Below are 24,737 nucleotides of genomic sequence, written 5' to 3'. Positions count from 1 at the left end.
GACCTAGAGGGTGTCCTGTTGTCCCGCGTAATGAGGACCTCAAACTTTCCCTTGGTGATGGGCCACAGCTATTCCAGGGGAGGAGCAGGATTGCCCCTACCCCTATAGTCCTGATCTCTAAACAGCTGTACAGACACTCACAACACAGGTGTGAGCCCCGTCCTCCCTCTGGGTGCTCTGTCTTGCCTACGATGGCCTCTCCCCAGGTCAGCTGAACCTTGTGCAGTCCTGCCCTTGAGAGTCCCCTTTGTTGGCTGAAATGGTCTCCTTTCTTCCCCGAGTGACTGCCAGCCACTTCTTGTCCCCCCCCCCCCAGGAAAATAGCCAGAAGGAATTCCTGCCAAAAGGGGGTTATTTGATTTGAGGGGCAACAGTCTTTGATTTGAGAGATGTACACATATTCCTCCCTGTTAAGATCTGCAGTCAGAGGCACTTTACTCTGCTTCTAGGCCCTAAGATGAGGGTCATGAGGTTCCACCTGGATTGTGACTTTTAAAGATGACCTTAATACAAAGGGCTATAGAATATATAAAAGATAAACACATTGTAAGGCCAAATCATTTACCCAGGACAAGAGAATCATGTCAAATTGGAAGAAACCGTAGACCTCAGGTAGGCTAGGAGGAGAAAGCGTAAAAGTGATTTGTCTGCAGGTGCTCAGCAAATTAACTGTAGAAATGGGACTAGAACTAGGTCAGTCAGCTTTCTGGCATAGGTTTCCCTCTCTTGGTAAACTCCAGAATGTGTGTCCTTGAAGTGAAGTACCATAGAGTAGATAACCGCACCAGAGGAAATCCAGCAGTCCTGTGTGCAGTCAGATTTAAGTTGCCCGTGCCATTGGAGGGGGTGGTGGAGTCGAGAATCTTAAAATATTTGAAATTGGACTTTCTAAAATATCACTGAATTTTTAAAAATAATTGATTTATATAATTTATATCATTGATCATTTTTGTACAGTGTTTGCTTTCTTTTCTCAGGTTTAGTCCCCGTCGAATTCCCACTGCCAGTTTCCCTGTGCACCATTGTCAGAGTCCCCTGTGCTCTGCCCATCCTTGCCCTCTTTGAATTTTTTTTCTTCAGCGAATGTATCTCTTTAATTCTCTTGGGCCTCCATAATGTTCAATGTCCCAGAAACCTGCTGTGTGTTGGAGGTATGATGCTCCTGCTCTTTGATTCGATGTTTGCCGTGGCTAATCTACAAAATGAATAATCCACATGTGGGCAGTTGGGAACTCGTTGTCCTCAGCCCCTTTCTTTGTGGGCACCTTGATAAGGCAGCAAGCTCCTTCCCTTTTGCCTGTAGCAAACTGGCAGCAGCTTGCTGAAGCTGTTTGTAAGTGTGTCTCTGTGTTCTTTGGTTTCCATTTAGAAATGTGGCTTCCATAGATGCAGTGAAGATTGGACAGTCAGAACTGGAAATCACATTATAGATGCTCTAAACTTGTTTCCTTCAGTGTCCTGGCAAAGTACCAAGGCCAGAGAAGGCCAGGGACTGGTCAGAGACCACTGAGTTAGACAGTGACGGAGCTGGTCCCTCAGGTACAGACACTCACAACACAGGTCTGAGCCCCGTCCTCTAGGTGCTCTGTCTTGGCTACAATGGCCTCTCCCTGGGTCAGCTGGGGCTTGTGCAGTTCTGCCCTTGAGAGTCCCCTTAGTTGGCTGAAACTGTCTCCTTTCTTCCCCGTGTGACTTCCAGCCACCTCGTCTTTCCTTTGTGCTCCCTACTGGCTGTTACTTCTTCCTTTCCCTACTTTTTAAAAATTTATTTATTTATTTATTAATTAAAGATTTATTTATTTATTTATTTATACAAGCACTGGGTACAGTCAGAAGCGCGGGAGGGTGAGAGAATTCACCAGAGCCAGAGCAGGGAGCAGAGCAGGCAGAAGGACCGAAGTACACTGCTGAGGGGAGCAGTGGGCGGCAGGAGAGGTCTGTGCGCCATGTGGGACCCTCCTCCGGTGGCCGGGGAGCAGCCGGGGATCGAACCGGTGCTGCGGAGGCTGCAGGCAGCTTCGCAACCCAGCGCTCAACCGCTGCGCCACCGGGGAGGCCCACCTACTTTTTATTTTAAAACACTTCAGTTATGTAGTGGACTTGAAAGACTTGCATGTTCAACACCCATGTACCCATTAACGTGTTACTTCACTTACTTTCTCCCATCTCTCCCATCTCTATTTAGCAGCCTGTATTATTTGGGGGCTGCATTTCTTAGTAAGTTGTAGATGATGGGGTTCAGTGAGTAGGCTCTTTGGCTCTCTCTGAGGAGGATTTTGGTGGAGTTTCCCATTCAGCATAAAGCAAACAAAAAAGATGTTTGCATAGACACAGACATAGGTTGCCTTGTGAAAGGGCAGGTTTATTAGGAGAAGTGCCTGCATAGACACAGGTGGGCAGTCCTGGGACAAGATCTGCATTTTGCCAGAGCACAGAGTCTCCCTATGTAGTTTCTTTGGGGGGGACTCAATCCTTTGTGAATTATTATCTATTGTGGAATCTTGTCACTTCTAAGGTCTGGTTGAGTTAATCTGTAAGAAATTGTAGTCCTCTGTAGTGACCAACAATTCTCGTGCCCCCACCTCTGGCGTCCGCCTTGCCTTCCTGTCTCCACCTGTCTCTGCTTCTGGCTTGTCCCTGAGGCAGGCAGTGTATGTGACAGGAGTGTAGGTGATTGGCTTTCCCAGCAGGGTGCTCTGTTAAGGACATAACACAAAATTAATTGTTGATCACAAGGAGGGAGATAGGGAGTGTAATTCAGTGAATTAACAGTTAATCCTAAAGAAGGACTACAGTGCAGTGGTCAGAGATTAATTCTCCTTGTTCCTAAATTTTTGCTCTGAGCTTCCATCATAGTACACTTTCACCCTAAACATTTCAGCACACATGAGCATTAATTAGAGCTCAACATTTATTCATGCATTTTTGTGTTCTTTTAGTGGTAAAATTTATGTAATATTGGAATATACAAATTCTTTAAAGTGTATCATTTGTTGATTTTTGATAAATGCTTCTATATGTGCAGCCTCTGTCAAGAGCTGGAACACTACTTTATTACCCTAATAAGTTCTCTCATGCTCCTTCCCGCCAGTTTTCAGACTTGCCTCTACCAGGCAGTCTCAGCGCTGATGCTTTTTCACAATAGGTCTGTTTTGCCTGCCCTGGAACATCATCTAAGTGAAATAATCAATCTGAGCTCTTTTATGTGAGGATCGCCTGTGTGGTTCCATGTGTTGGTAGTAGTAGTCCTGGTATGGATGTGATATAATTTGCTAATCCCTTCATCTCTTGATAGATGTTTGGAGTATTTCCATTTTTTTGCTATGAGGAATAAAGCTCCCATGAACATTGTTGCACAAATCTTTTTGTGAAAATAACAATGTTTTCATTTCCCTTGAGTCAATACCTGAGGATGGGAGCTGGGTCAAAGGAGACTGTTACTCCTTTTCCCTATCTTGCTCTTACCCTGCTCTCTCACTGTTTTCTACACCCAAGAGTGTGAGTACAGTAGTCCTGCCTTACCTGCGAGGGATATGTCCCAAGACTCCCAGTGGATGATTGAAACTGCAGATAGTATTGAGTCCTGTATATTCTCTATCTTTTCCTATACACATGACCCTATGGTAGTTTAATGTACAAGTTGCCCACAATAAGAGATTAATGGCAATAACTAATAATAAAATACAACATTTTAAACAGAGAAAGAGGGCCTCCCTTGTGGCGCAAGGGTTAGGATGCAACCTATGAAGCAATCTGCAGCTACTGCAGCATGAGTTCGATTCCTGGTCATCCAGGGAGCAACCCACATGGTGCAGCAGACCTCTCCTGACTTGCCTGCTGCTCCCCTCAGTAGTGTATTTCAGTCAGTCTGCCTGTTCTGCTCCCTACTCTGTCTCTAGTAAATCCTCTCACCCCCCACACCTCTGGCCTGTACCCCAGTTCTTGTATGCATAAATAAATCAATCTTTAAAAAAAAACAATAAACAGAGAAAGAATGTGATCTCACTCTCAGAATATATTACTCTACCTATTTTCAGACCACAGTTTATAGAGGTAACTGAAACTGTGGAAAGTGAAAATCCCCTCACGTAAGACGGGACTGTTGTAATAGCAAGTGCCTTATTGCTCATCATATTATGTTACTCAGTGTGGGACTCCTATGAGAGTCCACCTGATAGCCTCTGTGGTCTCCAGGGGTGGGGAGTTTACTACCTTCTATTAAACTCCTACTATTGTGGGATAGCGTCTTGTGAGTTCTACTTTGGGGAACTACATAGTCCAAATTTAGTTTAGTGGTCCCTCTTCTGTGTGACAGCCCTATAGGATTTTAGGACTGTCACCACATCCAGTCTTCAACTGCTTGTTTTCTCTGTTTCAGGCTGATAGTACCAGTTTATTGAGTCATTTCTTTGCAACATGGTTCTTAGACCTTTCATGTCCTTGTCATTGTCATTTGGAGATTTAATATGCTTCCAAATATATGGCCCTAAAGTGATCACGGGATTCTGCATGTGGTCTTGTTGGGGAATGTATGCCCTGAATGAACTCCACCCCTACCTCCATGCCAGAGAGATCCCAGGCGCCTGGGACCTCAGCTCCCACCATGCCTTGGGTCTGCTGTGACCCTTGAGAGGGGATCACTGTGATCAAAGGGTGAAGTTAACAGCTGTGCTTGATAGAAAAGGCAGGATATGTGCACGGGAGGGGACTTGGTTTAGCCTGCCTTCAGTGTGCCTCCAGGTCCCAGGTCAGGCAGCATCATGGGTAGCACGTATTCACCAACTAACAGCTCTCTCTCTCTGTCTCTCTCTGTCTCCCCCCCCCCCCTTTTCCCCCTCTGTTCATTTCCCTTGTAAGTAAACCTTCTAACTTTCCTATGTGTGCCTGTTCTTGGATCTTGCTCAGAGTTTTAGGGTGCAGGTGAGGACTCACACCAAGGCCATCCCATTTCCCTTTGGTGTTGCCCTGTAACAACAGTCTGAGAATTCAGTGTGGTGGGTCTAGACTCTTCTTGATCTACGTGCTCTATCTGTCAAAGAGCTGGAAGTGATATAAACCTTTTGGCAACCAAATCAGGAGTTAATGTGTAAACCCACAAATCTCAGGTGACATCACATATTTATGCAGTTTGGAGTCAACTGGTCATCACCACATTTAACCTCTGCTGCCCTCTTACGGGAAAGAAACTATTAAAAAGAACTTAGTAAAATTTACCTGGTTGAAAACTAGGTTTGTCAACTTTGGTGCTCTTGACTTTCTGGACCAGATAATTCTTTGTTGTCCAGGTTGTTTTATGCTTTGTAGGAATTAGCAGCACTCCTGGCCTCTACCTAATTAGGTGTCAGTTGCAGCCCTGACACTCTTCCAAGTCACAACAATAAAAAATATTTACAAGGGAGAATCACCTCAGGTTGATGACCATTCCCAAAGACTGGTCACTTTAGTGGCTTAATGTATATTCTTCCGTGTTCTTTCCTTTGTTCAGGTAGCCCCTGCTCTCATGCTTCCAGTAAAACATGAATTTCTGTTACCATGGTTCAGTTCAATAACACCACTCTTCCAATGATATGGCTCTAATTCTAGTTGTGAGGTATATTAACTCTGAATAATTGCATGGAGTGCAGACCTGGCTACTAGCTCTTTAGTCCAGGATCACTATGTACATAGCAGATGTTTGCTGTGATCAGTGACCAGTCACATTTCTTCTTCCAGTCGGCGGGGGTCACTGGCCATCTGTTGTTGAGTTCATACACAGACAGGAAGATACATAGTTATGTTGGTTCCTTGTCACCTAGTGATAACTCATGTGACATTTGACAAAAATGGATACTTGAAAGAAGGGATTGGTCAAATTTCAAAGATGAAATTTCAGCCAAAAAAAAAAAAGTGATAATACTGGAAGTGAAATTCAAGCTGAGCATAAATGGAATCATAGAATAAATAAGACTGTGGGGATGTTGACATGGCCTCTATCCAGGAGTCTACTGGTGCAGTCAGAGAGACCCGGGAAAGCCGCCATTGACATGATGGTGGTGATGAAAGGATGAGGTTCCAGAAGAGGTGACACTGGGAGAAGACTTTACATCAAAGGCAGTCTTGGAGGTATTTTACAACATTGAACATGCAAAGGATGAGATGTTGGATATGGAGCAGACCTAGAAAGGAATATGACGACTCCTGACAACTCTGTATTATGTGTTAAACATTGAGAAGGCAGGCATTATCCATACTACTCTGGATTTTTTTTAAGATTTATTTATTTATGCATACTAGATAGATAGCTTCATAGTGTGTCTTAACCCCTTGCACCACCAGGGAGGCCCTGGATTTTTTTTTTTTTCTTTTACAAAGAAATAAAACACCCATTTTCAGTATCTAACTTTTTATTGTGTAGAAAATACAGTTTTATTATTTTTTTAATTCTCTTTAACTGATAGTAAGAATTTTTAATGTTTTAACATAATTTTCTAAAGATTACAGAACAATTTTTGCTTTCCCCATATATAATTAAGGTTGCTTTGCATGGTTATTTGAAGGCTCCACCTTACTGTGCAAGCAGACTGTCTATGTTTACCATGGCTACATATGCGCACAGCATTTACTTTGCTTTTTTCAAGATATTTTACAAAAATGGAATCAAACTATATGAATCAACCTACAGCTTGTTATTTTTTCATGAAAGAATATGTTCTTTGGAGAGCTTTTGATCTCAGTGCATCTAGATTTACTTTCTTTTTCTCCTATGTTGCCCACTGCTCTCTAGCAGTGTATTTCAGTAAATCTGCCTGTCCTGCCCCCCACTCTGTCTCTGTAGGCCTGTACCTCTGGCCTACACCTCAGTTCTTCACAAAAAGAAAAAAAGTTTTAAAAAAGTTTAAAAGTAAATGCATGTTATGTACCTTTATGGATGTTCCATCATTTATCGATCATTTTCTGCTAATGGACATTTAGTTTCTCTCCAGTTTTGTCCCCATTTGAAAAATTGCTAAAGTGAATTTTCCTGACAGGTACTATCACTAGCCCCATTTAATGTATAAAATCAATGAAGATTGGAAAGTGAAATAGCTGCTTAAGACAGGCAGCTACTAAGCTTAGAGCGAATGTTTGAACTTGGGACTAATTCCACAGCGCTTTACAGCCTCACTTCTCTTGGAAGTAACTTTTAACAATAATAACATCAACATCCACAAATAATAGTAGCATTTATTAAGCGAGGTGCAATTCTAATTGTAAATACATTATTTAATTTTTATTATCTAAAGAACCCTTTGAGGTAGGTACTTAGCCCTGTAGTTATGAGGTGGACAATTATCCCAGTATTACACTGAGGGAAACTGGAGGTCTGAGAAGGTTAAGAAACTTGTCCAGGGCCCACGGCTAGTTAATGGAGGGACTGGTGCTCACCAGACAACCTTGCTTGAGAGCCCTCTCTCCATTGTGGTCCAAGGACTTGGCATGAGAACCGTCTCTTGCATCACAAGTGTTGTTAATGACTTCTGGAGCCATAACATGACATTTTTTGGGAATTAACTTTGGCTTATATTTTATTTACCCTAATCTTTTAAAAATCTTTCACCTAGCACACTCCCAATTTTTTTTTCTTTTTTTTTTTTTTTTTGGTCACTTGTAAATTTGGTTAACTTGCTCTCTACCATGTCTTTAATTAACTTGTTGATAAAATACTAGGTAAAGCAGAGAGAGCATTCCATGGTTTGTCACTAGAATGTTCTCTGGTTTAGTCAGTGACAAGTGTTTCCTGAGTACATTCACGTGGCATGTTTTGGATGGAAGATTTGGAGTCAAAAGGTGATCAAGACTTGGTCCCAGCCTCCAGGATGCCCAAGATCTATCCAAACGGGAGGAAGAATTATTTTGTAGATAACGCTGATGAGTGCTGAGTGGAGAGTTTAGCAAGAGTCTTGTGGGAGCAGAGGGAAGAGGAGCCCACTCAGCCTGAGGGTCAAGCTTTAAGTGCATGAGCTTGAAGAGCGGGAAGGGGCAGCGTGACAAGGCCTGGTGTGAAGGTCGGTGTCTCATAAGTACTGAAAAGGGATTGAGCACTGAGGCCACCTATGCTGTGGGTAGGGGCTGGGGAAGACCAAGTTAGGAGCTGTGAGTTTTATTCTGTTAGCCGATGGAGATGTTCAAGGAAGAAAATGTACTGCTCAGATTTGCCTCTTGAGGATTTGACAGCGGATGTATCAAGGCAGATTAAGATTACCTACAGAAACCAGCTAGAAAGCACATAAGAAAAAAGGTGGACCAAGCAAGTGGCAGTAAGACTGGAAACAGGAAGGTGGATTGGGGTGATCTTTTCGAAGACAAAACTGGGTTGGTTCTGTGGGTGAGGGAGGGAGAGACACTGAGGATGACTACAAGATTTATATCGGCGAGCCTGACTAGACGGTGATGTCATCATCTTTTACGGAGACCAGGGAACAGGTCGGGGGAGCAGAGAGTTCAGTTTGGTGCGTGTTGGACAGACTGTCCTAGATCCAATAAATAACACTTTATTGGTCATTTACAAACACTCACAAATATTACCTCAGTGCTTTGATGTCTTGCCTTTTTCTTTCTCATCCCAAAGGTCTGGTGGGAAACTTTGTCCATATTCTTTACAAAAGTCAAAGCCTCTTATCTGGCATTCCGTGGTCTATATCTTAGTAATCCTGTTAAAGAGGAAAATGAGACTAGTTTGCAGGGAGCTCAGACTAAGTTGTGATGGTCCAGTTCATGAACTTCTTCAAGCTTTGCCAGAGACAGACATGAAGCTACGTGCCCGTTATTTTCTCCTTCTCTTTGAGCAAACAAAAAAGCATACATACCACACTAGGAGAAAATAATTTTATGGTTTTAGAAGGGAAATAAAAGCTAAGGACAAAAACAATTGTTTAGCCTCCAATTCAAGAAAAACAATATTTAGAGGTAAGACCAAAAAAGTAGTATGAGTAGAGATTCCCCCCCCAAAAATGCACCTTAACATACAGGGCTTGATCTCTGAAAAGTGGATTCTGATCATCTAAAACGCAATCACCCCAATAAAAGAAGACTGGAGGAGGCAGCCACAGAGGTAAGGCTGCCTGATAAGGCATTCTGATATGCTCAGATGTTAAAGGATGTATCCAAAGACACATCAGTTGTCCATAACCCAACACAAACCCATAGAGTGGCCTGGACTCATAAAACAGAATGAGCAGATCTCGTGATAATGTAAGCAGTCCTAGGAGTGTTGATCTTCTTTGCTTCTTAGTCGGCTCACTTTATTAACAGTTCCATTTACATACTGTTTTTTTCCCCCTGACCTTGTTTTTTTTCTTTTTTGACTCAACTGTGTACTCAGATCCCTAAGAGTTTAGCCTGAAGCTTGGAGCAGAGCGGGTGCTGCAGGACCGTGCGGCCAAGAAGCAGGGTGTTCCTGTCTCTTCCTCCTCATGGCTCTTGAGTGGGCACCAACAAAGGTTCTAGAATCACACGTGCAGATTCTTTCTGCATGTTGGGTGTGATTTTTCTAAGATTGGCATCTTTTTACTCAGTCATCCTTAGATGATTATAAGATGGTTTTTGGTCTAGCTTGGATTTGAGGTTTTGTGTGTGTGTGTGTGTGTGTGTGTGTGTGTGTGTACATGTTTAGATTGTTTCAGTCTGAAGAGCAATCTTGATAGAAAGATGGAACATATTGGAGACAAACTCATTTTTGTGGATCAGCGCCTCTGCCCTGTGGGGGGCGCACTTCCTCCCTGGTTTTTCTTACAGCTTTGGGTATAGCTCCAACACTCCTAGCAGTGCTTACGTTATCACGAGATCTGCTCATTCTGTTTTATGAGTCCAGGCCACTCTATGGGTTTGTGTGGGTTATGGACAATTGATGTGTCTTTGGATACATCCTTTAACATCTGAGCATATCAGAACGCCTTATGCTGTCAGGCCGGAAGACCTTACCTCTGTGACTGCCTCCTCCAGCCTTCTTTTATTGGGGTGATTGCGTTTTAGATGATCAGAATCCACTTTTCAGAGATCAAGCCCTGTATGTTAAGGTGCATTTTTGGGGGGGATCTCTACTCATACTACTTTTTTGGTCTTACCTCTAAATATTGTTTTTCTTGAATTGGAGGCTAAACAATTGTTTTTGTCCTTAGCTTTTACTTCCCTTCTAAAACCATAAGATTATTTTCTCCTAGTGTGGTATGTGTATGTGGGTTGTTATTGTTTTAGCAGAAGAAGGGATTTTTTTTGACATAATTTACTAGACTTTACTTACTGATCAGAGTTGAGTTGGTTAGTCTCTCTACTTGCATCTTCAGCTGTGAGAAGTGACTAGGTAAGGCAGGACAAGGATTTAGCAGAAAAAGACATTGCTCGCTCTCTCAGCTGTCCTTGGGTTCAGGTTGGGTGACAAGCTCTGTCTTGTGTCTGGACCAGTTCTGCTGTGTCGGAAAGAGCAGCTCCTATCTTCTGCCTCTGACCATGCACACGCCCATCTGTTCCCAGACTCATTCCTTCTGCTTCATTTTCCTTCTCCACCCAACTGTGTTCTGGTCTTAGTTGTGTGGAATTGTGGAATTGTCACGGTGGGATTTGTGTGTGTGCCGCCTTGGTTTGTGGGACCCTTGTCTTCCACTTTCCAACTTCTACCATCTCCCCCTGGGTCTGGTGATGAAAGTGCCCTGCTGTGACTCTAATTTCACTAAATTGGGCCAGTGAAGAGGAGATGGCATTTATCACTTCTAATTAAAAATTTAAGTTTGCTTTGTCAGTTGTACAGGGTCAAATTAATGGAGGCTGCTTTAGCCAGAAGTAATGTTCCTGACTTCCTTCTGTCTTAATTTCCTTTAGTAATTGTCCAGTTCTGTGGCTTTTTATAGGTCATGCCTAGATACTACAAACAACATCCTGCCACTCAGATTTTAGCCAAAGCCAGCTTGGAGAGTTCAATGTTTCCTTCTTGCCACTGTGTGCCTAACGTCCTCGGGAGAGAGGCCCTGCATCCTGCCGTGGCCACTGCTTGTGGACTTGGTCTGACAGCTGCCGCTTAACCAGCAAGTGTGCATCGTGACTTTTCTGCGCTAAGCTCTCTCCTAAGCCTGGTGGGTGCAGAAATAAATGGGACAGACCTGTGAGCTGAGCAGGAGAGGAAGGGGAGACATTTAGGGTGAAGGTGATAGGTCAACAGTAAACTATTATTGGAAGCTCAGTTTGTTTGTCAAAACTTCCTTTGTAGTGAAAAAAAGAACCTTGAGGTTAGAATCTAAAGTGGGTCTGAATCTTGGCTCTGTCACTTACTAGCCCTGTGGCCTCTGGCAGGTTATTTCACTAGATCTTGGTTGCCACACCTGTAAGTGGAGTCAGTAGTTGACTCTGTTCCAAAAGGTTGTTAGGAGGTTTAAGTATAGCATGTTTTCTATCTCTCTCTAAAGTGTACCGGACACATGTTTGGTGTGGTCTACATGAAAATTCCTTTCTCTCTCAAAGTCACAGTCTTTTGCTGGAAGAAAAGGAAATATCTGTGTTCTCCAGTCTTTCAGGTTCCCACCCAGACTCCAAAGTGGTTGACATCCCGGTGATGTGCAGTGTTTATTTCCATGCAAATCAGGTGTGGTCAGCAGGGGCTGTTTGGGACCTCAGTCTGTTTTTTTATCATAATTTGGTTATATTTTCCAGGAATATGTGGGCCTTAAATAAGCTGGGTCACCCTCACACTCGGAGTTACACGGGCCCCCCACCCCATGGCCAGTGTCAGGTCCCATCTCTACTCTCCTCCTTCCCCAGTGGGAAGGTTGCCTTTCTTTTGGGGTGCATACAGCTGTCACCGCCTTAGTCCAGGGGTCAAATAGAACACCCGAGGTGTACTGTAACTCAGAATCTAAACCCCTCAACATAGTTGGAAAGAAATACGTGCACATGGTGAGATCCAAACAATACAGAGAGATAATAGTATGAAAAAGAAACAGAAAAAAAGAACAATACAAGCTTCCCTCTGGTACCTACTCCCAAGTAGAGGGTTAAATTCCACCTACAAAATTTTAAGCATCCACAAGTGAATAGATACTTTCCCTTCTGCCTTAAAAACCAAAACAAAACAGGGAGGAGGGCTGGGGGCTGGGTAAGAGACAGGGAGACAGAAGCACAATGGCCGGTGGAACTGTGGGTGACTTGGTGGTGGGTGCACTGTGGTGGTAATATCTGCTGCGGGTATGTAGACATTACCTCAGGTACACACACACACACACACACACACACAACCCCCCCTCCCCCCAAGCAAAATGAAAACAAAATTGCCCAAATGGGATCATATTGTACATTATGTTCAGGGCTGTTTTATTTTCAGACGTTAGAAAAGCATACAAAAGTCACTTATAACATTATCACCATCTATTATCACCACCTATTAACATTTACATGTGTTTGCTGCTGTCTGTTGTGAACGCAGTTCCATTAAGAGAAATTGGAACAGCAGCTGGAGCAGCCGCCTGCCGACGTCTGCCCCCTGGTGGCGGGCGCGGCCCTGCCGCTCACGGGCCGTCGGCTCCCTGGCCGGTGGCTGCGCTCTCATTTCTCCGACCAGCTCTTCACGGCGACTTAGGTTTTTAACAGTCTGTTGCCATTAAAATGCTGTAGGAATGTAGTTGTAGAATGGTTTCCTGCCTGGCTACTTTCTGCATCCAAGTTTAAACATTTATAATTATGATAGGTATGGCCATACTCTTCCAGAAATAGGCTCAATAAAATCCCTGCTGAGTATATGAGTACTTTCCCCTCCCAAGTCTTTGCCTAAACCCAGGAGATTTATTTTGTTTTTGGTTAAATATTAAAAAAAATTCTGGTGGAATTATTATGTTTTTGTAAATATTTCTCTTTTAATTAACTGTATGAAACATCTTTCATCTGGCCATCTGTGTTTTTCTTTGAGCTGTCTGTTCTTATTCCTTGTCCGCTTCCATATTGGATTGTTGATCTCTTATAATTAAAGTTAGCCTTTTATTTGTCACATGTTGCAAATATTTAATTTGTCATTAACCTCTTGCCTTTTCTTTGAACCTGGGTCCTTGGTGGCTGCCATGGGAAGGCACTGGAGGGTGAGGGTGGGGACACAGGGGAGCCTCTATCTTCTAGGGCGTGGGCATGGTGGTATTGAATACCTCACTGTAAGTGTTAGCTTTATTTTGGGTGGGGATTTTTGCCATCACATTAATGAAAGCAACCAGTAGAGAACCACTTTTATTTACAAACCAATGTTAGGGCCTATCTGTACCAACATGCGGGGGCCCCAGGACAGTACTTTGTGTATCTTTTAGTTGGGCCCCTGCCCAAGATTTAAAATATCGGTTAGACTTATGTTTAAATCATTTTCTAGGGGAGATCCTAGTTCCTCCTGAGTGAGCTTTACAGAGACTTAGAAGGGGGGCATACTCCCTACCGCGGATGTAGAGGAAAAGCATCATACAGCTAAGACTTATGTTTGTCATCTTTTATTTTCTGACCTGGGTTAGATGAAAAGAGAAGTGAGACACATCTTCTAGCCTTTAAGCAGACCTCTAACGGCGGCGGGGTGGGGGGAAGAGATCCTCCCTCCCCACTGTTGCTGCTTTTGTGCCAGCTTCTATATTTAGTTCCTTTACTTCACAAATATATATAATTTATTTATTTATTTTTAAAGATTTATTTATTCATGAATACAAGAACTGGGGCACAGGCCAGAGGTGAGAGGACTCACCAGACAGAGCGGGGAACAGAACAGGCAGACTGACACAAGTCAGCGGGCAAGTCAGGAGAGGTCTGCTGCACCATGTGGGTAGCTCCCTGGGTGGGGATCGAACTGTGCTTTAGTGGCTACGGACAGCTTCCAAGGTTGCATCTTAACCCCTTGCACCACCAGGGAGAGCCCAGCTTCACAAATATATATAATATAAATAAATATTTTAAACTTGTATAGTGTGTACCCCCTGCACCAAAATTTCAGTTCGATGGGAGCACAGGCCTTATTTGTTGTGTTCTTTGTTATACCCAGTACCCCCAAAGCCAGTGTGTGTGGCATGTTCTGGGTGTGCAGGTTTTTGTAGGTGGCTGTACTCTGGGAAGGTGGACTCTGCACAAGTGCTCCCTGGTTCCTTCCTTGATTCTAAATCCAGGGATGACCTGGGGGGAGAGATGGCTCTTTCGGGACCTGACAGAGAATGAATGATGCAAATTAGAATGGTGTGTCTGGTTCTACAACCTTATGACATCCTCACACCTCCTTTTTAAAACTGGTACAAGGTGGTGGGGGGCCCATTTTCCTAGGTTTCAGGCTGAAAGGAGAATTCTAAAGATCTTCAAGCCAGGTACGAATGCCTGGCTCCTAGCCGGGGAGCTGCAAGGGTTGGGTCAGAGCCGAGTGGAAGCTGGAGCAGGAGGGAATGATTGAACGGTTGTGCTGCGTTCTCCTGTCCTGTCCCCTGGCTTACCCTGCCCCCTTCTCCCCCCACTCCACCCTAGGAGCCTGCCCCCGTGGACTCGAGCTCCTTTTGGCTCTGGCTTCTGGTTGGGCAGCCCTGGCCATGGACTGGGAAGGCTGAGGAGTGTGACAGCCTGCTTGAAAGCCAGCTTGAAAATTCCCTGCCTGGGGTGTGATGACAGCCTCTGAATAAAATTTGGAAGCCAACAAACTCCTCTGCCTCTTTAAACAATAACACATGCTACTTCTAATCATCTATAATAAAGAAATTATCAAGAAAATTAGGTAACCCCTGATTCTAGCTTATACATTTAATTACTGTTAGCATTTTGCTGGGTTTGGATGGCCTTTCTGTTCTGTAATGTGCTGTGTATGTGCATACAAGCCTGTGTGTGCACTTGTATGTGTGTGCACATACGGTGTAGATGCACACCTGGAACTGCTGTGCACGAAGCTTGTAACTTGTGTTTTCACTATCAGATACTTTATCATAAATAAACGTAAAAAGACTATAGATTGGGATTTATACTGAAAAGAAAAAAAATAGCACCTCCACTGACAGCGACAATGGCGGTAACTAATTATGATTATGGATTGTATAGATAAACTCACTTAAAAAAAGCAATCTCTCACCTTTGGTTGCTTTCAGCTTGCTAGCTATTCCTAATTAAGATAAATGACTACTGGGGTGTCTTAGGGTAAAAATGTGGAAGTGAAATTTCAACGCAAGAGGCTTTGCACTGTGAGGCGCTTGTGTGTGTTCCGCATCTTTGGCTGCTGATATGATGGACTGTCTTGGTCAGGTTTTGTGTCCTTTGCCTCACCATGGGGTGGTGGAAAGTGGACTTAGGGGACAGTGAGAATGGGACTCAAGTTCCAGCGCTGCCACAGAATACTGACTGAATGACTACTTAGCTTCTTGCACCTTTTTCTCATTTATAAAACAGTGTGTTCCTTCCTGCGCTGGGTTCCTCTGAGAGTTCCCACGGAAAGGACTTTCCATTCATTTAACACAGCATGTGCCTAGGAATTGGGGCTCCCGATCTCCTGCTCCTCTGGACACTCAGCTGCAGGTGGGTGCCGAGGTGGTGGCTCGGACTCATTCACAGGACCGGGGTGGTGCACAGCAAGGACCTTCCCCCTCACCTGCAGGGGGCGCAGAGGACACACACCCGCATGGGCAGCGTACTTGGTGCCCTAGTCGGACTCTTGCATCATTTGGAAGAATGAATTCCTCCTCTCCTTAGGCGTCCCCAGCTGTGCAGGTAGAGTGGGAGAGCCACAGGTGCGTTGCCAGAGTCTCCCTCCCAGTCTTCTGCGTTCCCCTCCAGCCAGTGTCTAGAGCTGCCCGTCCCAGTGAGGTCCTAACACACAGGGTGTGTGTGTTGGGGGGATGGGTGGGGCAGAATAATGATAGCACATACTGATATAGTGCTTACTACTATATGCCCCGCACTACTTTTAGTAATTTACAAAATGCATATAGCATTTAATATAGCAACCCCAGGAAGTAGCTGCTGTTATTTGCCTTTTTAACAAATAAGGAAACTGAGGCCCAAAGGGATTAAACGTGTGTCCCTGTTAACATCCCTGGTTAGTGTCGGGCTTTTGAAGAGAGTGATCCCTGGACCTGGGCTTGCTCCTTTCCCATCTGGTCGGTCCTCTCACCTCCCTTGCTGGTGAGCAAGTTCTTGGGGTCTGTTTCTTTCCTCTTCTCTGGCTCTCCTAAGCATAGGGTGCTGACTACTCTTGGGGTCTTCATGTGGCCCCATGATAGAGGGTTTGGTGGGGGAACATAGGGGCCAGGCACCACAAGTAACTAGGATTGGGGGTCCTCTCCCTTTTCCCTCCAGGTTCCAGCAAAGACAGAGAGAGGCATTGGACACTATGTTGGGAGCACTCTGACCTCTCCATCACTTTAGAGGTTCCTTCCAGGCAATGGGGCTCTGTGGCCTGGCCCCAATCCCTGCCACACTGGGTCTGCCACTTTGAGTATGACATGGTAGCCTAGCACACGCCACAACTAGCCTTTTCTGCAGTGGAAAAGAATTTCAGGGTAAACTATGGGGGGTGGGGCAGGTCAGAGTATCCATTCCAGGCTTATGTGGGCTTCCCATTTCTCACAGTCCCTTCTAGGCCTGCTCTGTATGCAGACCTGTGGGTCCCCTCCTTCCTTCAGTCTCAGGTTTCAGGGCTGTGGTCCCTGACCCTTTCGCTTCCACAATCCTAATCTGAGCTAGAGAGGTTGGAGCCTTTCCTGGGCGACTCTCTTGGCTTCCTGTTGAACCTGCTGCCACACCCCTGCTGGTGGCTCTGACAGTACCTAGGGGTCCTTTTTTCTCTGCCTAGGGTTCAGATGCCTCCCTGTGGTTCTGTCCTTAGCCCTGGCGCGAGGCTTGAGGCTTTCTGCACTCCTCAGCTGTCTCATGCTTCCTGAACTTTTTGTGGCTCTGCCCCTGACGGGCCTGCCTGGTGACTTGAACTTTTTGTGGCTCTGCACACTTGACCAAATTGAAGGTCTTGCTTTCTTTGCTTGGGTTGCTTTTCATATCCATTCAGGGATTTTAGACAAACATGTGCCTGGATGTCAGTTATCAGTCTTCCTGGAAAATTCTTACCATGTTTCCCTTAGAATTTAAAAATATACTCTTTCCAGTATGCTGCTTTTTTTTTTTTTTTAAGATTTATTTTTACTTATTTATGTGTACAAGAACTGGGGTGTAGGCCAGAGTTGCAGGGGTGAGAGGATTCACCAGAGACAGAGTGGGGAGCAGAACAGGCAGATCTACTGAAATATGCTGCTGAGGAGGGGCAGTGGGTGAGACAGGAGAGGTCTGCTGTGCCATGTGGGTCAGCTCCCTGGCTGGGGATTGAACTCATGCCTCAGTGGCTCTGATAGCTTGATAGTCCTGCTGATAGTTTGATAGCACTGAGACTTTAACCCCTGTGCCACCAGAGAGCCAGTATACATATTTTTTCTAAGCAGAATTCAGTTTTACAGATGAGGAAATGCTTTCAGAAAGATAAATTTGTGTGCTTGACCTGAGCATCTCTCAAGGCCAGGTTTGTTGCACTTGGCAGGTCTGACCCCTTAGCCTGGGAGGAATTGCGTGTCTAGAGGTGGGGTGTGGGTCCGGCTTTCCTCATTGCAGATTCTCATTTGCCCAGTGCCACTCACTTGATGTGTCTAAGGCAAAAGGAACAAAACTTTGGGTGCCTGCTCTGAGTTCAGGAGGGCAGAGGGGCCTGCACTTGGCTTTGAGGGGTGCATCCTCCACATAGCCCTGGTTGGTTAAAACCTTGATCTGGTTCCCAGGTGGGGGTCACTGGGCTGCAGACAAAGCCAGCCTGTGGCTCTGCTGGTGACTTGTACTGATCAGTTACACTGGCGCGCTCCAGCCTCATCTCAGCGATGCTGAGAGGGCCCTGCCGTGTTGGGGCAGTTGTGCTCTTGGTTTACAGTGATGAGTGCCTTTCCGACCACAAAGCACTTTTAAGAGGTGTATCGTTAGATACTTACAAGCACTCTCTGAGAGGGTCAAGTGGGTGTTACCCCACTAACTCTTTTTTGCAATTTTTTTACATTTTTATTTTTTCTTACATCATTGTTCATTTTGGTACAGTAGTTGGTTCCCACTACCTTTCAAATGCACAACAGACTTAGAAAGATAATGACTTCTCCAAGACTTTGCTACCAGAAATTGACAAATATCAGATGTGGCCCAAATCTCTCTTGATTGTAAATCCATGATCTGGTGTTTGTTGCCTCTGAGTAAATTTGACAACTCTGGGTCTCCCTCTCTGGGTTGCAGTTCCTAAGTGCCTGTAGAGGGCAACAGAAGTCTTTCCTGTTGGGCTGCTCTAAGAACTTTTGCTCCTGAACCCTTTGAACTTAGGGGTCTTCCAGCATGTTCTCTCTCTGGGTAATAAGCATCTTCTGTGTGTCTGCTTCTCCTTGCGCTCCCCCACGCCTTCCAGCCTGAATTCTTTCAGATTATGACTTTTATTTACTCTAGACATTCAATAAAATTGTGGCCCATAGTAGGAGTCCAGTAAATTTTGTTGAATTGAATTATGTGCAAATTAAATCAGCCCGTGCCCCTTCCTGGTCTTTGCAGAGTTTGGGAGAAGAAAATTAGCTTTTCCCCTGGTCCATTCAAGTCAGTGACAACTAAGGACCTGCGCGGGGACCTCAGATGTCCACGAGGTGGCAGTGTAGCCACATGGGACCTGGCCTGCCTGCTCCCTTGTAGTGAATTGGCTGGGCACTTCCTGTTTGGGATTGCAAAATCAGTTTGCAGTTGGTGGTGTGAGACTGCTAAGTCTCAACCTCCACCCCTCCTTTCAAAGCTGCGTGGTGCAGTAGGAAGACTTGCACTTTGCTAGGCCTGGATTCTGCCCTGGCACTACCTTTCCCTAGGAACTGAGCCTTAAACTTAACATTTCTCTGAGTCTCTTGTCATCCCGTAAAGATGTAATTGTACAGTTCAAAGAGCCCCAATATATCATAGGGCATAAGATAAATGGATGATAGTTTTATTTTTGATATTCCTGCTTACAAGAACTGGGGTGTAAGCTAGAGGTGTGTGTGTGTGTGTGTGTGTGTGTGTTCGGGGAAATGGTAAGAGGATTCACCAGAGACAGAGTGGGGAGTAGAACAGGCAGATGTACTGAAATATACTGCTGAGGGGAGCAGCGGGTGAGTCAGGAGAGGTCTTCTGCGCCATGTGGGTTGCTCCCTGGCTGCCCGGGTATTGAGCTTGTGCTGCAGTGGCCAGCGATAGCTTGCCAGCGCTATCTTTAACCCCTGTGCCGCCAGGAAGCTCCCTATGCATGTACTGTGTAGCAGGTCTCCTAACCCTCCCTGCTGCTCACCCACCCACTCCAGCAGCCCACTCCAACTCCTCTCCTCCTCACTCAGGCCGGGTGCCTCCTTTCTGCCTGTGAACTGCCTTCTCAGCCCGACGGTCTCCCTTACTCTCAGCCCTCTGATTTTCCATAGTAGCTGCAGTGTGCACTGTGTAGGATTAATCTTATTTTTGTGAATGTATTTTTATTGATGTCACATGGCATTGTATTGGGCTATCCTGATTCCCACAGAGATGGTACATCTGTGAGGCTCTTGTGTGGCCCACTGGCCTGTGCTGTGCTCCTCAGACCTTCACCCAGTCACAGTCCTGCGGCTGCTACAGAGCACACCCCAGCCTCTCCCGGAGACACTTTGCAGGATTATTTCAAAACAGAAAGTGAAGTTTATTATCTTACCAAAAAGTCGTCTTGGCGGATGCTTGCTCCCTCTCTTGCTTGCCCCCCTCCGGTGCTGGTTTATCCTTTTAGACTGGTCCTCTCCACTCCCATGGGCCCAGGATGACTGGCACAGTCCTCGGTGCCAGCAGAGACGAGGTACAGTCCTTGTGTTCTCTTTAGGAGGCCTCTGAGCAGATCCACAAAATTCTTGGTTAGTGTTGATTCTTAGTAAGGGGTCTGGAATTAATGAGACTGGCTTGGACTAGGTTAGATTCAGCCCTGAGGCTGGTGAGGGAGCCAACCCCCTTTAATGCCCCTGGTCAGCTGGTCCAGGGACATGAGGGGACAGGAACAAAGGTTGGTGAGGGAACTTGAGCTCAAGTTTGCAAACCTAATGGGAACTGCATAACATCTGGCTGAGGCCATCTATTAGTTGAATGAGATAAACTGCAGAGGTAGAGGAACATTGCTCTGGATTTGACCTGCTAGGTTTGGGGTTCTCAGAGGGCTCTGACCTTCTAGAATCATGTCCATCTGCTGCCTGCTTTCTGGAATAAACTTCATGCCCTTAGCTGAGGAATGGCCCAGCTAGAAAGAATGGTCCAAGCACCGTTCTCAGTGTAGCTGTCAAGACCCCAAAGGGGCCGCATTGTGGTTTCCCTTGGAGCACATAAGGGAGCTGCCCTGGGCCAGGAGTTAGGGGAAGGAGCTGCCAGGGCCAGTGCTGGAGGCTGTGGAGGGCCAGCACAAGTGGGGCTTTGATGTCGGTGGGGTTCAGGGCTTGGGGTGGCCTGTGTGGGGCAATGGAGGCCACAGACATCAAGAGGCCCTGCTTACAGATGCTGCAGGACTGCCCCAAGGCGCGGCGCGAGGTGGAGCTGCACTGGCGGGCCTCACAGTGCCCACATATCGTGCGGATCGTGGATGTCTACGAGAACCTATATGCTGGCAGGAAGTGCTTGCTGATCGTCATGGAGTGGTAAGCAGCCTCTCTGGCCACTGCTGGCCAGCCCTCCCTGTGCCCTGCTCAGGCCTCTCACCCTGAAGCTGAAAATAAAAAAGCTGATTTCTTTTGGGGGCAATGGAGAGTGGCGGTGGGATGCTGTCCCCACATCTAACTGTGTGTGCCGGTTTCAGTTTGGATGGTGGCGAACTCTTCAGCAGAATCCAGGACCGAGGAGACCAAGCATTCACGGAAAGAGGTAGAAAGGGTCTGTAGCAGGGACAGGTGGAGGGCAGGCGGGCGGCACGGTGTCTGAACGGGGCCTTATCTCGTTAAAGAGGCTGAGGCCTGGGCTGCCTCCCACCTGCTGCCTGGGCCGCTGTGCTTGGTTGAGCCAGGGAGGCGGCTTGCTTCTTGGCTTCTGGGGTAGGTGGTGGATGGAGGCTGCATGGGGGGACTGGTGTGTGGGTTTTCAAACCTAATGCCACATCGTGTAACTTTGTCCCGCTCCCCGCCCCCCGCTTCTCTTCTCCACAGAAGCATCAGAAATCATGAAGAGCATCGGCGAGGCCATCCAGTACCTGCACTCCATCAACATTGCTCATCGGGATGTCAAGGTACCAGCTGCTCAACCCCTAGCTCAGGTGCCTGAGGGCTGCGGCTGGTGGGCTGGGCGCGGAGATGCATCCTGCTGTGTGGACGCATCCTGCTGCGTGGTTCCTAGGAGCAGAGGGGCAGGGTGCTGTTCACTGCCCCACAGGGCCTGCTCTCTGTGATAAACCCTAGGCCCAGTAGCGAAGACCCCTGTGGTCCCACCCAGCCCGGCACATCTCCCCGGTCAGCACCTCAGCACCACAGCCATGTTTTCCACGTCCCAGTGGTGGTGGCTGCTCCTGGAGGCAGGGCTGGTGTGCATAGCTGGTGGTCCTTTGCGGAGCAGACCGCCTAGTGTTGAATGGAGGAAGGAAGGGGGGTCATTATCCTTTGGACTTGTCATGGCCCACACCAGCTATCGCAGGGTTACTTGCAGGTGCTCCTTTTTTTTTTTTTTTAATTAAGATAAATTGGTTTATAATACTGCCTGCTTTAGGGGAATAGTTCTCACCTCAGGTGTCTGACACCACACCACACCCACCACCAAAGCACCCATAGTCCTTTTCCCAAGACCACTGGCCTCCCTCCCCCTTTTGTTCCCTCCTCTGCTTTTCCTCCCCTCCAGTGGCCTCAATTCTGCAGTTATAATTCTCTTTGCAGCCTGAGAATCTCTTATACACGTCCAAAAGACCCAATGCCATCCTGAAACTCACCGATTTTGGCTTTGCCAAGGAAACCACCAGCCACAACTCTTTGACCACTCCTTGCTATACACCGTACTATGTGGGTAAGTCCAGAGGACTCCGGGAGCTGCCACCCCCTGCAGCTTTACTCAGACCCTCCTTTGTCGGTCTCAGAGCCCCATCCCCGAGGGGAAGTGTGTCCTCTGGCCCTTTCTAGCCTCGGTCTGTAACCTGGCCTCAGGTAGGGCTGGCTGGAGTCGGGCGGGGTTGAGGCCCTAAGGAAACTGGGCCGCCTAGGCTTGGGGCAGGAGCTTGTGCCCACATGCGCTGAGAAGAGCCATTGTTGCTGGCACGTTCCTGATGGAGTCCGGGACCCAGATGTGGTACTGGAGCTTTGGCCGGCTGGTGCAGGGTGTAACCTGTTGAAGTATGTGGACAGCATGGGTCCAAAAAAGGCCCCGGCGGTTCAGGGATGATTTCATTTTACGATTCTAGCCTGAGGGCTCCTCTTGGAGCTGGGTCTTCTTGCTCTCCTCTCTCCCCCCACCCCCAGCTGCCCTCGCATCCTGATGGGGCACAGGGCTGGGCTGGGGCACAGGGAAGCACAGTGTTCTGAGGACTACACCACCCATGTTGACCTTTGGTTTGCAGCTCCAGAAGTGCTGGGCCCGGAGAAGTATGACAAGTCCTGTGACATGTGGTCCTTGGGTGTCATCATGTATATCCTGTAAGTGTGTGTGGGGAGGTGGAGGGCCCTGTGGGGGCTGGGACTGGGCAAGCAGAGGCCTGTGCCTCTCCAGGATGAGAGGAAGAGGCAGAGGTCAGCGTTCCCCTTCTGGGTGGGGCACTCCCGGGGAATCCCCTGCGTGTTCCCTTCTCTCAGTGCTCGGTGGATTCTGATAGCTAAGTGGTGGCTCTAAGCTAGTGGGCAGGAAAATGTGTGGTTTAGATACTTGATTTGCTAGGTTCCTGTCCTTGACTTTGTATAATGTGCCTGAAATCAGTGAGCCCTGACTTCTCGTCTTCTCTGTGACCTTTACAAGAAGCAGCGTGTTTCTCACTCTGTTCCTGATTCAGGGCCCCTAAATAACACCACCTTTCTCCCTCTTTCCCTGCTTCCTCTTAACTCAGGCTGTGTGGGTATCCCCCCTTCTATTCCAATCATGGCCTTGCCATCTCTCCGGGCATGAAGAGTCGCATCCGAATGGGCCAGTATGAGTTTCCCAACCCAGAGTGGTCAGAAGTATCAGAAGAAGGTAACAAGCTCACGTGTGCGCGTGTGTGGAGTGTGGGAGTCCTCTCGTGGCTGGTGTGTCCTGCCTGTGTGACTGGAACTTCCAGGTGTGGGTAGTGTGGGGCCCATCAGTTAGGACAGCCTCATGGTCCTCAGGCTGGCCCTTGGCAGTCTACCTCCATGGATTCTCCCTTTGAATCTTGGTTCTCCCAGGAAGACGATTCCTGGGGAGGATCAGGAGGAGGGAGAGTGACCCCTGAGCTGTTTCTATCCCCCGCCCCATCCCCACAGTGAAGATGCTCATCCGGAACCTGCTGAAAACAGAGCCCACTCAGAGAATGACCATCACAGAGTTTATGAACCACCCTTGGATCATGGTAAGCCTGGCAGGCTGGCGAGACCTGGGTCCTTGGGGACTGGCCTTTGGGATGCTGCCCAGCCCCAGGCTTTTACTTAGACCCCTTTCTCTCCCCACAGCAATCAATGAAGGTCCCTCAAACCCCACTGCACACCAGCCGGGTCCTGAAGGAGGACAAGGAACGGTGGGAGGATGTCAAGGTGAGGGCTCAGGTGCCCAGGTGTGAGTGGTTGGGCAGAGTTTGGCTCGAGAGAGCATGTCTCTGATACAAGAGTGGCTACTTCTTTGACCAAGTTGTGGCCAGAGGCTCCCATGTCCCATCTGCACTCAGCTGTGGCTGTTCTCTACCAGCCCCCACTCCCTGGGTCTTCAAAGGCACCCAATGGCCATGTGTTGCCATCGTCTCATTTTGCAGATGAGCAAACTGAGGCCAAGAGGAGGAGTGACCTGTTCAAGGTCATCCATTCTAGTTACTGACTGTGGCAGACTGGAGCCCAAGTCACCTGACTCCTTGCACAGTGCACTTTCTCCCACCCTGTGGGGCTGTGGCAGGGCTTTTAGGGAAGCAGTACCAGCTTGGTAGCCAGGCCTTATTGACCCGACTCGGGGCCAAATTTGCCATCAGCCTGGCCCTCTCACCCCCTGTCCCTTCTCTCTCCACTCCCACCCTATTGTGCTTTGCTTGTCCTGTCCTGACTTGTGTCTCTTGTCCCTCATGTCTCTCTCTGGGTGCCACCCCCGGCCTCCCCAGGAGGAAATGACCAGTGCCTTGGCCACAATGCGCGTTGATTACGAGCAGATCAAGATAAAAAAGATCGAAGATGCATCCAACCCTCTGCTTCTGAAGAGGCGGAAGAAAGCTCGGGCCCTGGAGTCTGCGGCCCTTGCTCACTGAGCCTGGGCCTGCCCGCCCTGCCGCAGGACAAGCAATAATGCGACATGAATCTATTTTCTAAATGAGGAGACAGAACTGTCCGCTCCCACCTCCCCTCCTCGACTGCCTGGAGCCGGGAATCTCATCAAAGACTGAATTCTGTCTTAGGTTCTGGCTGCCCCAGAGAGGGAGAAGCTGGGAGGCCGGGAGGGCCTGGACAAGGGGGAGTGCAGTGATCTGGAACCTATGCTCATTTTGCAATTTTGTCAGTAATTTGACTTAGAATTTTTATGAAACTTACTGTTCTTTTCTCTCATGCTTCTCCCACAAGTCCTTTCCTTTTTTGGGTACTGCAGAGGGCTTGTTAAGGGGT

General features: G+C 47.2%; 1 protein-coding gene across 1 annotated transcript in view; it reads left to right on the top strand.

Annotated features, from left to right (window-relative positions):
* MAPKAPK2 (MAPK activated protein kinase 2) overlaps nucleotides 1–24,385 on the top strand; it is a gene marked incomplete at its 3' end in the record, with an annotated part of 44,077 nt that extends 19,692 nt beyond the window's left edge. The window contains exons 2-10 of the mRNA XM_084245945.1: nucleotides 20,518–20,657; nucleotides 20,816–20,880; nucleotides 21,159–21,238; nucleotides 21,876–22,002; nucleotides 22,550–22,625; nucleotides 23,030–23,154; nucleotides 23,424–23,509; nucleotides 23,610–23,690; nucleotides 24,242–24,385. Of these exons, the coding sequence (XP_084102071.1) occupies nucleotides 20,518–20,657; nucleotides 20,816–20,880; nucleotides 21,159–21,238; nucleotides 21,876–22,002; nucleotides 22,550–22,625; nucleotides 23,030–23,154; nucleotides 23,424–23,509; nucleotides 23,610–23,690; nucleotides 24,242–24,385 (924 nt within the window). The remainder of the gene's footprint in view (nucleotides 1–20,517; nucleotides 20,658–20,815; nucleotides 20,881–21,158; nucleotides 21,239–21,875; nucleotides 22,003–22,549; nucleotides 22,626–23,029; nucleotides 23,155–23,423; nucleotides 23,510–23,609; nucleotides 23,691–24,241) is intronic.
* Nucleotides 24,386–24,737: the final 352 nt, after the last annotated feature.

This window comes from Talpa europaea (genome assembly GCF_964194135.1).
Source record: "Talpa europaea genome assembly, chromosome: 10".
NCBI lineage: Eukaryota > Metazoa > Chordata > Mammalia > Eulipotyphla > Talpidae > Talpa > Talpa europaea.
The sequence above is the reverse complement of the archived record's forward strand: the minus strand, read 5'-3'. Positions and strand labels throughout refer to the sequence as shown.